This window comes from Limulus polyphemus, unplaced genomic scaffold, assembly GCF_000517525.1.
Source record: "Limulus polyphemus unplaced genomic scaffold, Limulus_polyphemus-2.1.2 Scaffold1891, whole genome shotgun sequence".
Lineage (NCBI taxonomy): Eukaryota > Metazoa > Arthropoda > Merostomata > Xiphosura > Limulidae > Limulus > Limulus polyphemus.
Window position 1 is genome coordinate 216,660 of NW_013667501.1, and position 13,201 is coordinate 229,860.

Genomic DNA, 13,201 nt, shown 5'->3' on the forward strand with positions numbered 1-13,201 from the left:
CCCTATCTAAGTTTCGGGTTTACTACAATTAACCCCTATCTAAGTTTCGGGTTTACTACAATTAACCCCTATCTAAGTTTCGGGTTTACTACAATTAACCCCTATCTAAGTTTCGGGTTTATTACAATTAACCCCTGTCTAAGTTTCGGGTTTACTTTTTTCCACCGTAATTTCGGTTATCAATCGCTTATTTACTTTAATTTGATATTTAGTTGTTTTAACTTACTTTCTCACTGTCATCGCTACGTGTGTATGTTTCAATTTTCTGTTCTACAGAAGCTCTGTACGATATATTAAAACAACTTCTGATCTGTTGTTTTGACTTCTTTTAAATACGTATTTATGATCTTGCCTATGATCCTATAAGTACGAAAATCATTCCTTTTTAAAACAATTTTATACTTTCCACTTGCCCCCCAGTGGCACAGCGGAGAGTCTACGGAGTTACAACGTTGGAAACCGGATTTCGATACCCGTGGTGAGCAGAGCACAGATAGCCCATTGTGTATAGCTTTGTGCTTCACTTCTAACTCTCCACTTTTTTATGCTTGTGATTTTCACAAGCATGGATTAATATTTTCACAATATTCTCTTTGTACTTATTCACAAACCAAAATATTATTATTGTCTTTCAACACTTAGTGACTCGGGTAATCTCATCATATGATTTCCATTTTCATAAATCAAATCTGTCGCCAACTTTCTCAATGGAATGTTCGTATAAAGATACCCAATGTCCAAACTGGCATAGTTCACATTTCTATCGTATCTTAGGTTATGCACTTATGAGTAAACTGAAAAGAAATCACATTAAAGAGCCTACCAGTTCGTGATTATACGTTTGACACTAATGGTCTGACCAGACAACCTTCTTTATGAATCTTGGGACTACCCTATAATACATAAGGATGACGTTCAAAAGGCATTATCTTAAGATATTCATCTTGTATCGATAAATTATCTTTTTTAAATTTTAATAAAATTTTCTAAACCTATATTCCCTGGTTTTAGTAAGGCCACATTTCAATTTTTTATAACTTCCTCCTGTTATTCAAAACATCTAAAGAGTAATCAAATTTATTCAAGATGACAATATTCTTTCTTTATCAGGTTTCATTAACACGATGTTATCATTTTAAATTGATTTTCTAACATCATCCAATTCCTATTTGTTAATATTGGAATACTTATAGTTATAATCATTTAAAACCAATAAGCCTATATCACTAATCTAAGATCCGATTCACTATCCCAGATCTGTTTCTTAGAAACCTGGTTAAATAAACATTCAAAGGGTTACAAGAAATTATTAAATTACAATATTTTGACAAGATATAATAATGAAAGAAGTATACCCATTAAAAGAGACAATATTAGTTAAGTGGCTAAAAACCTCAAAGTAAGATCGGCCATCAAATTGTTATGGAAATCCTTTTTGATTATTCTGGTTATTGTTGTCTGACACATGTGGACGGCTATTACCACTCCACTTTGTGTTCGTAGATTCTCACCTATTACACGTCTTGGGTGAGACTTCTTGCAGGTTTCTTTCTGGATGGCTCCAGTTACTCAAATCGATCTATCTTCATTTATTTTCAATGCCATTAAGTACAAGATCTTTAAATCCACGATCTGTATTCTGGTTTATGATCCGAGTGTACAAATATCTGCGTCAGAAAGGACTGTTACAAACCTTTCCTAGCATCAATCAGTTTTCAATGCCATTAAGTACAAGATCTTTAAATCCACGATCTGTATTCTGGTTTATGATCCGAGTGTACAAATATCTGCGTCAGAAAGGACTGTTACAAACCTTTCCTAGCATCAATCAGTTTTCAGTGGCATTAAGTACAAGATCTTTAAATCCACGATCTGTATTCTGGTTTATGATCCGAGTGTACAAATATCTGCGTCAGAAAGGACTGTTACAAACCTTTCCTAGCATCAATCAGTTTTCAATGCCATTAAGTACAAGATCTTTAAATCCACGATCTGTATTCTGGTTTATGATCCGAGTGTACAAATATCTGCGTCAGAAAGGACTGTTACAAACCTTTCCTAGCATCAATCAGTTTTCAATGCCATTAAGTACAAGATCTTTAAATCCACGATCTGTATTCTGGTTTATGATCCGAGTGTACAAATATCTGCGTCAGAAAGGACTGTTACAAACCCTTCCTAGCATCAATCAGTTTTCAGTGGCATCACTCACCTACAGGACGTCAAACAATGTCAAAATGTAGTTTCATTTTTGATACAACACATTCTACCACGATTTCAATATATTTTTGTGTTTCAGTATGCTGATTTGCATGTTCAAAACTATCCTAACCAAACGTACTCAACTCTCTGTATATATACATGGAAAATACTTTTGTTTTTCTGTTGCAAGTATGGTTTCATTTCTTCGCTTAAACCTTCCAGCTTGTTCTTTCCAACTAAATTCACGACCATCTTGTTATTTGAAGATTTTTAGTACCTGTTAGCTAATTCATCTTAACCAAAATTACCAGACTTTTAGCAAGATTTAAGAAAAAATGGATTTGAAGTTTATGAAGGTTCACAAGCAAAAAGTTAATAAGCTTCCAGCTATACCCCACTATCAATGGCTGTTTCATAAAACAAGTAAAAAAAACGCTAATCGCAGCAATTCCATTTTATCACATACCCCCACTGCAGGTTCAATGCACTATTATGCCTTTGGTGTGCTTAAACATTATCTTATAAGCGGATGCTCACATATAGTGAAGATTGTGGAAATTTGGTTTAAATGTTTAGTCCATTATTGACCTACCATCCTTCACAGAAGCTTCTTACAATAGAAATAGATGTTGCAAGTATACCATAAACCTATTAAGACCATCATAGTGAGCTTCATCGACAATGGAAGAGGTGGTTTCAAGCACGGAATCTAGTACCTTGTTTCTATAAAGTGCGATTAGTTCAAGATGACTATTCGCAAAATAAAGTAAGTCTGTTTTTCTTGATAATTTGTTTTTGTTTTTTTTTTGCAAACATAAGACTCCAAAACTAAGAAGTTAAGGCTAAAACAGTTCAAGTTTAATACTATATGGATTTTATATGAAAGTCTTCTCTGTATTCTAGTTGGATTACTAGATTGTTTGTATTTCGTGTGTCTACATTTTCTCATCTAGATTTATTGATGGTCTTGCAACAATAGTTTCTTTGATTTATTGGTGGTCTTGCAACAATAGTTTCTTTTTTGATTTATTGGTGGTCTTGGAACAATAGTTTCTTTGATTTATTGGTGGTCTTGCAACAATAGTTTCTTTTTTGATTTATTGGTGGTCTTGCAACAATAGTTTCTTTGATTTATTGGTGGTCTTGCAACAATAGTTTCTTTGAGATACATCTTTTCCTTTGCCGAAACTTTCATACTGTAGTTAAACAAATCACACAACTAAATTTATGTAAAATATCTTTCTATAAGAATTAACTTTAAGTTTAACCTGACTGATTAATACAGAAAACGTTCGGATACTTTCTAGCAACTTTCAATATTAAAGCATGGTAACATTTCTAAACATATCTTAATCTTTAAGTTATTATAAACTTCTTTAAAAATCGCCATATCAGTTATATGCCAGTATATAGTGAACAATAAAGAAAACACTTCTCAAAAAAAGAAAGTAAATATAGGAATGGCTAATATCCATCCTTCAAAAACAAGTTAATAGAGATGGCACTTGCATTATCCATACATAATAGCACAGGTACACAGTAAATTAGAGTGTTAAAAGAGACAAATTGGATGAATAGTGATATACATTGCTATATGTTAATTCTTGCCTGTGTTATTATTTAGGGCTATCTTGTTTCCATTGTTTTTGAAGAATTAATATTAGCTATCTCTACTTTTACTTCCTTTTTTTTTGAAAGGTTTTGTTACTTTTTTTTTTAATGCAGTGTTTCAATAGAATAAAAATGTTGTATTTATAACCAAGTTCTAAATGCAGTAAGTTTCCACCTGTAATATTTATTGTTTATCTGTTATTGACTGGTAATTCCTGTTTCACCCTGTACTTAAGCTTTTTAAATGAACAACAATTACTGCAAAAAAAGCTAACTTCAAGGGGGTAATGATAACATCGTTTACAATAGAATTGTGATTTTTTTCAGTAACTACCAGTTAATAATACTTATAAAAGCGAATACTCCGTTTGAAACTATATCACCTTAGTGAAATTGGTTGATACCATTGTTTTGGTTTTTGAGTTATCATGTAATAAATAGGAAGTTAAATAAAGAAGAACAAGAAATTCAAACTTTTCGCTATGATATTTACAGACATTCCCTGAACTTGTGACTCAGTCACTACGTAGATATTGTTATAAATGGAAACACTATATAGTATTGTCAAGTTTCATTGACGTATTTAGAATACATTTAAAATACCATTTCCATGAACAATCTGAGCCATCCCTACAGAGGCAGTGCTACCGCCTGCCTGATAAGATACAATTAGTATATATAAATTCGTAATATAGAAGATTATTCGCATTTTATAAAGATTATTTGCAAATAATGCAGTGACGTGTTACCATCTAATGTTTAACACTTATATTATTAGCTATATACTTTGTTCACGGCAAGAACTCGAAGTTTATAGAGGCTCAAAACCAATAATTCACAAGCTTTCAATCACACCTTGAAATCAATGGCTGTTAATCTTTAAAAAAGGTGTTTGAAAAAACTGCAGTCACTACATAATTATCAGTCAAGGCTGTCAGTGCTGATCAATAGAATTTTGTGACTTTGATGTACTAAAACAAGGTCTTGGAACAGTCACTACATAATTATCAGTCAAGGCTGTCAGTGCTGATCTATAGAATTTTGTGACTTTGATGTACTAAAACAAGGTCTTGGAACAGTCACTACATAATTACCAGTCAAGGCTGTCAGTGCTGATTAATAGAATTTTGTTACTTTGATGTGCTAAAACAAGGTCTTGGAACAATCACCACATAATTATCAGTCAAGGCTGTCAGTGCTGATCAATAGAACTTTGTGACTTTGATGTGCTAAAACAAGGCCTTGGAACCATGTACAGCAGAGACGAGACTTGTGAAAAGTTTGTCGAGATATGCAGTCTAAGCTTTGTCTTTACAGAAGTTTATTGTATTGGAAATTGTATTGTTTGGCAATAATGCTTAATTCTGGCCATCAGAAAGCGGAAGATCAATGATAAGAGGAAGTAGTTCCGAGAGCAACGTTTTTATAAATTGCAATTAATCCTAAGAACAGGTTTGTTACAATCTGTTATAATTCATATATATTGTACCTACATTTATAAGTCAGAAGTGAAAGTTACGACGTAGCTATTTATAAAACTCGTGCTTGCATTAGAAAGTATAAAACGTTAAACTAAAATAATTCGCATTTTATACATTTTATGGGATTCTTCTTATGAACATATATATATATAATTAATGGATATTTAGGGAAACATGGGCATTGTGGAATTCAAGTTTGCGTCTATAGTTGTTTGTTCGGATATGTGATATCCCGCTTAGATCCGATAATAGGTGTGACTATACGTGTGAGATACCACTTCATTATAATATAGTATCAAACTAGTTACTTCGTCATTTTATTTTGCAAATTTAATAATAAAGATGTACGTCGGGATGAGTGAGGAGCCATTGCAGGCTCTTTAAGGGAAATACGGCAATAGCAGAGTAAGGCAGTGAGTGCTTTACATCCACAATCCCCCGCCGATATTGTTGCTTGGATGTCTGCTTGCCGTTGCTATCGCTACCGTGACGACATGTGGCATACATGATGACTGTTATGACTATCAGCGCTCCTAATCTTTAATATTGGGTAAAAGGCTACTATGTTTAGTAGCTAATAGAAAGCATCAGCGGGTTAGATGACGTAATAGCTATTACGCGTGACGTAGTGCAAGTATAGTATTATTAATAATGGTTGGAGACGGCCTGAATGGGTAATGAAGAAAAACTTTAATATAAGTTTAACATACCAGCAAATGTACAACGTTTCGACAAGGTTTGTCATCAATTACGCGTGACGTAGTGCAAGTATAGTATTATTACGCGTGACGTAGTGCAAGTATAGTATTATTTATTACGCGTGACGTAGTGCAAGTATAGTATTATTATTACGCGTGACGTAGTGCAAGTATAATATTATTACGCGTGACGTAGTGCAAGTATTGTATTATTACGTGTGACGTAGTGCAAGTATAGTATTATTACGCGTGACGTAGTGCAGTATAGTATTATTACGCGTGACGTAATGCAAGTATAGTATTATGCCTGAGTAATATTGTTAGGTAATTTGTTGATGGAAATACTATCTGATTTTCGATTCATCGCAAAATTAGTATGCGATTGGATGGAATTTCACTGGATAGTGCGATATCCTACCGAATATAATATTTGTTCCATTACTAATTACAGTCTAATTGAAGACATCCAACTTTAATTCCTGATTGTAGAGTAAGTTCTGGAGTAATATGGAAGTCATTTTGTATGAATTATTAAGTGAAACCAAACTGATTAAAACAAATTTATTGTTTCTGTCTGCCTATATTTCTTCTATCAGGACATCTGTTTGTTGATCTGTGTTAATATATTGTCTATTTATCTATTCACATACGAATTGTAATGGTATACAATTTTATCCAGCTGTTATATATTACTTAGCAAATGAATCTAAAACTAAAGTTATATAAAATTAATAAAGATTTATTTCTGCCTTCGATAGACACAGATTATTCCTCTCAGATCCAGCTGGGTTATGGCCACATGCTTTGCTCACTCCGGAAACTATGTGGCTGTAGGAGGCATGGACAACATGTGCACAGTCTATGATGTGAATAACAGAGACAATACAGGTGTGGCTAAATTGAAAAGGGAGCTGGCAGGTTATGAAGGATTTCTTTCTTGTTGCCGTTTTCTTGATGACGGAAAACTCATTACAGGTTCAGCTGATATGAAAATGTAATGACTGCGTGAAAACTTCTCTTTATTCTAATGAATGAAAATAATACACATATTGGATTTATGATAGGAAAGAGTTTTATAGGAAGATGACATGAGGTACAAAGTAAAAATTAACTTAAAAATAGATGAAACCAGGAAACTACAATGTATTCTTTATTGTCATTCATATCATTTTGATGCAAAGGTCAATTCATCAACAACACTTTTCATCGTGTGATCTGAAATACAAACGATTAGTTATTCAGTCGAAATTCATGCACAAACACAAGGTAGAGGTGGCTTTATGTTATAACATTTCATCTCAATATGAAGAATGGTCATAACTAACACAAGAGCTTTTATGGAATCTTTAGTGTCTGAAGTCATTTAACAGTACGTAATCTGTGTGTGTCTTCCAAAAACATTTCATAAATGCTCACTGAGACTGAAGTCTGATCAATGTGTGCAAGCCGTTTGGTTAGTCTCTGTTTCCTGTGTTAAACTGATCGACACGTTCCTTGAAGAAAAGAGGTTTTATCGTCCATTACAATGAAGTCGGGAAATATTTAACCAGAATATGGGATGTGTTCCTTGTAAAATGTAACATTAATGATATCACTTTATAAGACATAGGAGTCAATATATTATCAATACTTATAATTAATGATATCACTTTATAAGACATAGGAGTCAATATATTCATCAATACTTATTTATGGTTACGCCATTTTTCCACCATGTTTGAAAATAAGATCTGTCATGGTTCCAGATTTTCCTTAAATACACTTACACACATTGTATGGAAGGAAGGTGAAGTGCTACACATCTCATTAGTTTACCTGACTTGTTCTTGGAATCCTTGCTGTAAGCGAAATACACCTCATAGGGAATTTGGAAGTCACAGTATTATAACTATTCTGACTTAGAATTAAATGTAGGATACATTATGATAGTCGAAGTGTCCGAGAAACTTTACCATTGACTTGTAAACGATGTGCGACATTTTTAAACACTAGTGGTCAATTCGCAGTAAGCTGTTTTGAATACTTTCATTTGTCCGATGTCTCTTTTCATGAGTGAAAGTTCAGATGTCTCGAGGACTAGCTATACCTCATTGAAATTCTACAGCACTTTAGTCTCTGTGATTATTGTCAAAGTGTCAGACGAGACAAGATTGTATGAGACTACAATATATAATTGAATTTCAGATCATATAACCGATAATCAGATATCTGATATGAATAACAATGAACTGAGGGGGTTAAATGAGAGTATTTTATAACAACTTTTTTGTTTGATATATGTATGAACAGACTAATATATATTAACATTTTGAATCTACATAGAATATAAATTTACGCGTATATATGTCCGGAAAACAAAACATATAACTTGTTAGTAACAACCTTAGGCAGTTGATCAATTTTTATATGTGGTTGTTTTTTCTTGTTAAGTAGTAAAATGTTACAGATTTAATTTTGAAGTAAGGGAAAATATGAAGCGACACAATGAATGGTGCTGATTTCTTAACTTATCAAAATATTACAACACATTATATGTATAAAATAGTACTGGACCATTTCATAGATCATGCTAGATTTTCTCTACTCTTATTTAACCATGAAAGTGTCACAGACTTCTTTTTTAAGTTTTATTTTGCAATTTTTGGAAAACACTGGATTTTTTTTCTTTTAATTATGGATAAAAAGGTTGCTATCTAAAGTTTATTGATAACAGAATCTGACTTCTGTTTCTACTACCACTTCCACTCATGGACCATGTTGATGTTTACTAGCTTAATCTGGGATCTCGAGAAAGGAGTGAAAGAAAATGAATTTTTCGGCCATCAGGGAGACGTGATGACCATGTCTCTTCATCCAGATAGGAACACCTTTGTTACTGGTTCTGTGGACAGATCTGCTAAGGTCGGTTTCAAATAAGCGAATCATGAAAACACGTTTAGTATAATTAAAAACTTCTAGGAGAGGAGTGAATGTTGTAAGTCATCAAGAATTATATTTATCAGTCAGAAAATAAAAATTTTCAATTTTTGTTATAAAACCAAACTTGTTATTTTGTTTTAATGTAACTTTTCAACAAATACAACTACTATAAAATGTTTCATCCTTAAAAAAACAAATATTAAAAGAAAAACAACTGAGAAATACCACATTTGAGACGCGACGATGAATTGGAGAAGTAGAAAATGGATTTGAATCCAACCTAGCCTGAAGTGAGATAGGGTTAGCGTGACGGACTGTTGATCCGAGGGTCAATGGTTCATGTCTCGTTTGACTTGACTGTAGTATCAACACTCGCTCCATATATTTTACAAGGCCTTTTTTGTGTATCTTGTTTTGTCTACTTTTATCTAATCATGATATAAGTCTCTTTTAAAATATCGAGCTCTTGGTTTGAGGAAATTTTAAAGTGTCCATATAAAAAATGGTAGCACTTTTTAAAGAGGAAAATCAATAAGGCCTCTGTTAAAATTATCTTTTTGAGGTACAATACAGAAATATATATAGAACTTTTAAAGACTAGTAAATGAAATTTGAAAAAGAAAAGAGTGCGAAAAAAGTTAAATGTAATTCCATTTCAGTAGGTATAGGTTTTCATTAGCCCTTGTTATAAATTTTTGAGAGTGGTTAAAACCATCATAATCTATACATACATTAAATACACCAAAGTGAGTGTTTAAAACATATTATTGCTAATGCATTTTGATAAAAACTGATATGTTTGTATGAAATGAGCAACTGAGATTCTGTTGATACTTATAGCTATGGGACATACGAGACGCTCAGTGTCAACAAACATTCTGGGGTCACGAGTCTGACGTCAACTCTGTCTGTGTAAGTACTACTTTGAAACAATAATATCATAGTTCCATTTTATCACAAATATCAGGAATTCAATATTATCAAAAAATTAAAACTTTGAATTCTAGATAGCTTTTTTATTTATATTTCTTTTAGCTACAAATTATTAACCTAGTTATATATAAACCTTAATATACATCACCTCATTTGTAAGATATTGTATAACAAGTTTGTTATTTACTTAATATTCTTTAAACTAATAGCGTTAGAAACAATGTTCTTTTAGTGCCTCTGAATACCACTGTTATGTGTTTCTCGATATGGGTGTGAATGTATATGTAAATATATATATATAACCCGATAGCCCTAGAAGATTGATCTTCCTCAAGATTACCAAAGAACTTATCTTCCAAATCCACTCGATTTGCGAGTTTGTTTATTTGTTATTTATCTGTTCTTTATGTATATTTTAATTTACCACTATTTGTTTCTTTCAGTTTCACAGTAGTGGATTTGCTTTCGGAACTGGGTCAGACGACAAAACAGCTCGGATGTTCGATATTCGAGGGGACCAACAAATTGGAATATACAAACCGCCGACTCCAAAGAGCGGCTTCACGTCCTGTGTTTTGTCCAACAGCGGCCGTCTAATAATATGCGGTTCCGACGACTATTCAATTCATATCTGGGATACGCTTCGTTCAGAGCATAATAGTAGGTGAACTTTAGAGTATGCCTTTAGCACTTTGTTGAACTTCACTCTATGTATATAAAGAGCATTCATCTATATCACACATACAATTGAAACCACGCGTCAATAACAGCGTACCTACACTAGGCAAGTTAAAATATTCTTGTAGCACAAAAGTGAGACCAGACCACATGGGTAGATTACAGCATGCACATAATATAAAAGTAAATTAGACCATACTTTCCTGTAACGCAATGGCAACCTTGAGCCATAACTATCTAGTGTGTACCATAACTACACCAGAAAGCCAATCAATAATTGTAAGATGCTGTGAGGTAATTCACACCATGGAACAAATGTAGAAGTTGGCTCCACATCTCGGACAGATAATTTTGAAAGAAAATATAATTAATTAGATGAACTAGGTTACACCTGGAACTCATAAACAGCTAAAACACGACTTAACACGTGGACAGGCTAGACCAAACATGTAACAAGAAGATAGCTATGTTATCCCTGTAATACTTATAACATACTTATAGCTTATAGGTAGACAAACCATCCTCTATAACACACAAATAGATAGGCCATTTCTGTAGCAGACAGACTGCTAAGCCATTTGTAACTCACAAGTAAGTAGACTATGCTTATAATTCGCAAGTAGATAAACCATATCTGTAACACGCAGATGTACAAAGATCATGCCTATAATAGCAATAAGCTCAATCATTCTTGTGACAGAATGGTAGTTTGAAAGGTAACTAAATCAAACTTGTAACCTGCAGGTGAGCTAGAATGCAGGGTGAAGTACGATATATTAAAACGATTTGGAATATGCAAAACAGCAAGTCACGTGAAAGCCACAGCCAATATAAATTCAAGGTAAAACGGAATGTATCAGAAGTACATCTTAACATTGCTTGGTGTTTTGTAGATAGTGTGATGCCACCTAAAACTGATCGCTTTTGGCTTTCCAACACAAAACATTCATACACTCAGATCGTAAAGAAATGTTTAGAGCGTAGATTTATAGTTTCCAAAATGGAAATATCCCTTGTAATTAATTGTTTTAAATAAAATTAATCAAACAATATTGGAAAATGAAGGAATGTGGATCAACCGGGTGAACCAAGATCATCAAGAAAGAGACCTGTAACAAATCATACCTCAGCTTTGATAAGTAAAGTGTGGCGTCTTGTAAAAGGTGATAATCCACAAACCCAAAGTCAGCAGTGAAACTATCCACACGCCACAGGCAACAGTATGCAACATAAAATAAAATGTCTCTTTGTGGAAATGAGATCAACAGAATATGGGTTCTTCAAGATAAGACTTCCAGTCGTATCTCCTGCTAGAATGTCACAATCTCAAGCACGTGGAAACTGAAACGGGTATTTATATTTCATATAGAGATACATCTAAGTTGCTTTACGCATTTCCTTTGAATTTTTATGGGCGCTGTGTAGCAGTCGTCTCGTACACTAGATGAATTATTGAAAGGAGGTGGTATGCTTTGGACATTACAGACTTACAATGGAGCCTTTTGCAATGGAAAATATGTTGCAGTCCTATTGTCAAGATGCACAGCCATCAGAAATAGCATAACCGGACGTGGCGACACGGACAGTAACAAGGTGGTGAGGCTCAAAATCATTTTAATTTAATGTACTTAACCTCTCTATACGCACAACATTAAGGTTGCTACAGACGATACGTGTAACAATCACATGGTGTATAATCGAGTTTGTGTAAATTATACATATGATATATTAGAAATTTGATGTCGATGGAAATATATACACTATTTCAGAAGTAGGTAGTAAATATAACATATATAAAAATGTGTTATAAGTTAAGGTCAACAAACAAACCTAACACTAGGTAAAAATGTGCTTTAAACTGTGATAAAAAACCCTACTATGCGTGAGATTGTGCTTTAAACAGAGGTAAATGAACAAACCCTAAGACAAGGTAAGAAATCGTTAAAAGCTGAGACCAATAAAAAATCCAAAGACGAGGTAAGAATGTATTGTAAACTGAGATCAACAAACTCTAATAATACAAGGTAAGATTGTGTTGCAAACGGAGATCAAGAAACAGATCACAAGACGAGGTAAAAGTGTATTGTAAACTGAGATCAACAATATCTAACAATACAAGGTACGATTGTGTTGTAAATGGAGATCAAGAACAGATCACAAGACGAGGTAAGAATGTATTGTAAACTGAGACCAACAATCTCTAATAATACAAGGTAATATTGTGTTGTAAATGGAGATCAAGAAACAGATCACAAGACGAGGTAAAAGTGTATTGTAAACTGAGATCAACAATCTCTAATAATACAAGGTAAGATTGTGTTGTAAATGGAGATCAAGAAACAGATCACAAGACGAGGTAAAAGTGTATTGTAAACTGAGATCAACAATCTCTAATAATACAAGGTAAGATTGTGTTGTAAATGGAGATCATGAAACAGATCACAAAACAAGATAAGAATGTATTGTAAACTGAGATCAACAATATCTAATAATACAAGGTAATATTGTGTTGTAAATGGAGATCAAGAAACAGATCACAAAACAAGATAAGAATGTATTGTAAACTGAGATCAACAATCTCTAATAATACAAGGTAATATTGTGTTGTAAATGGAGATCAAGAAACAGACCACAAGACGAGGTAAAAGTGTATTGTAAACTGAGACCAACAATCTCTAA

General features: G+C 33.2%; 1 protein-coding gene across 1 annotated transcript in view; it reads left to right on the top strand.

Annotated features, from left to right (window-relative positions):
- Positions 1-13,201, top strand: part of LOC106465273 (guanine nucleotide-binding protein subunit beta-2-like) — a 47,261-nt gene that overhangs the window by 31,560 nt on the left and 2,500 nt on the right. Inside the window, exons 3-6 of the mRNA XM_013925478.1 lie at positions 6,751-6,986; positions 8,764-8,893; positions 9,752-9,823; positions 10,288-10,504. Coding sequence (XP_013780932.1) covers positions 6,751-6,986; positions 8,764-8,893; positions 9,752-9,823; positions 10,288-10,504 — 655 coding nt within the window. The remainder of the gene's footprint in view (positions 1-6,750; positions 6,987-8,763; positions 8,894-9,751; positions 9,824-10,287; positions 10,505-13,201) is intronic.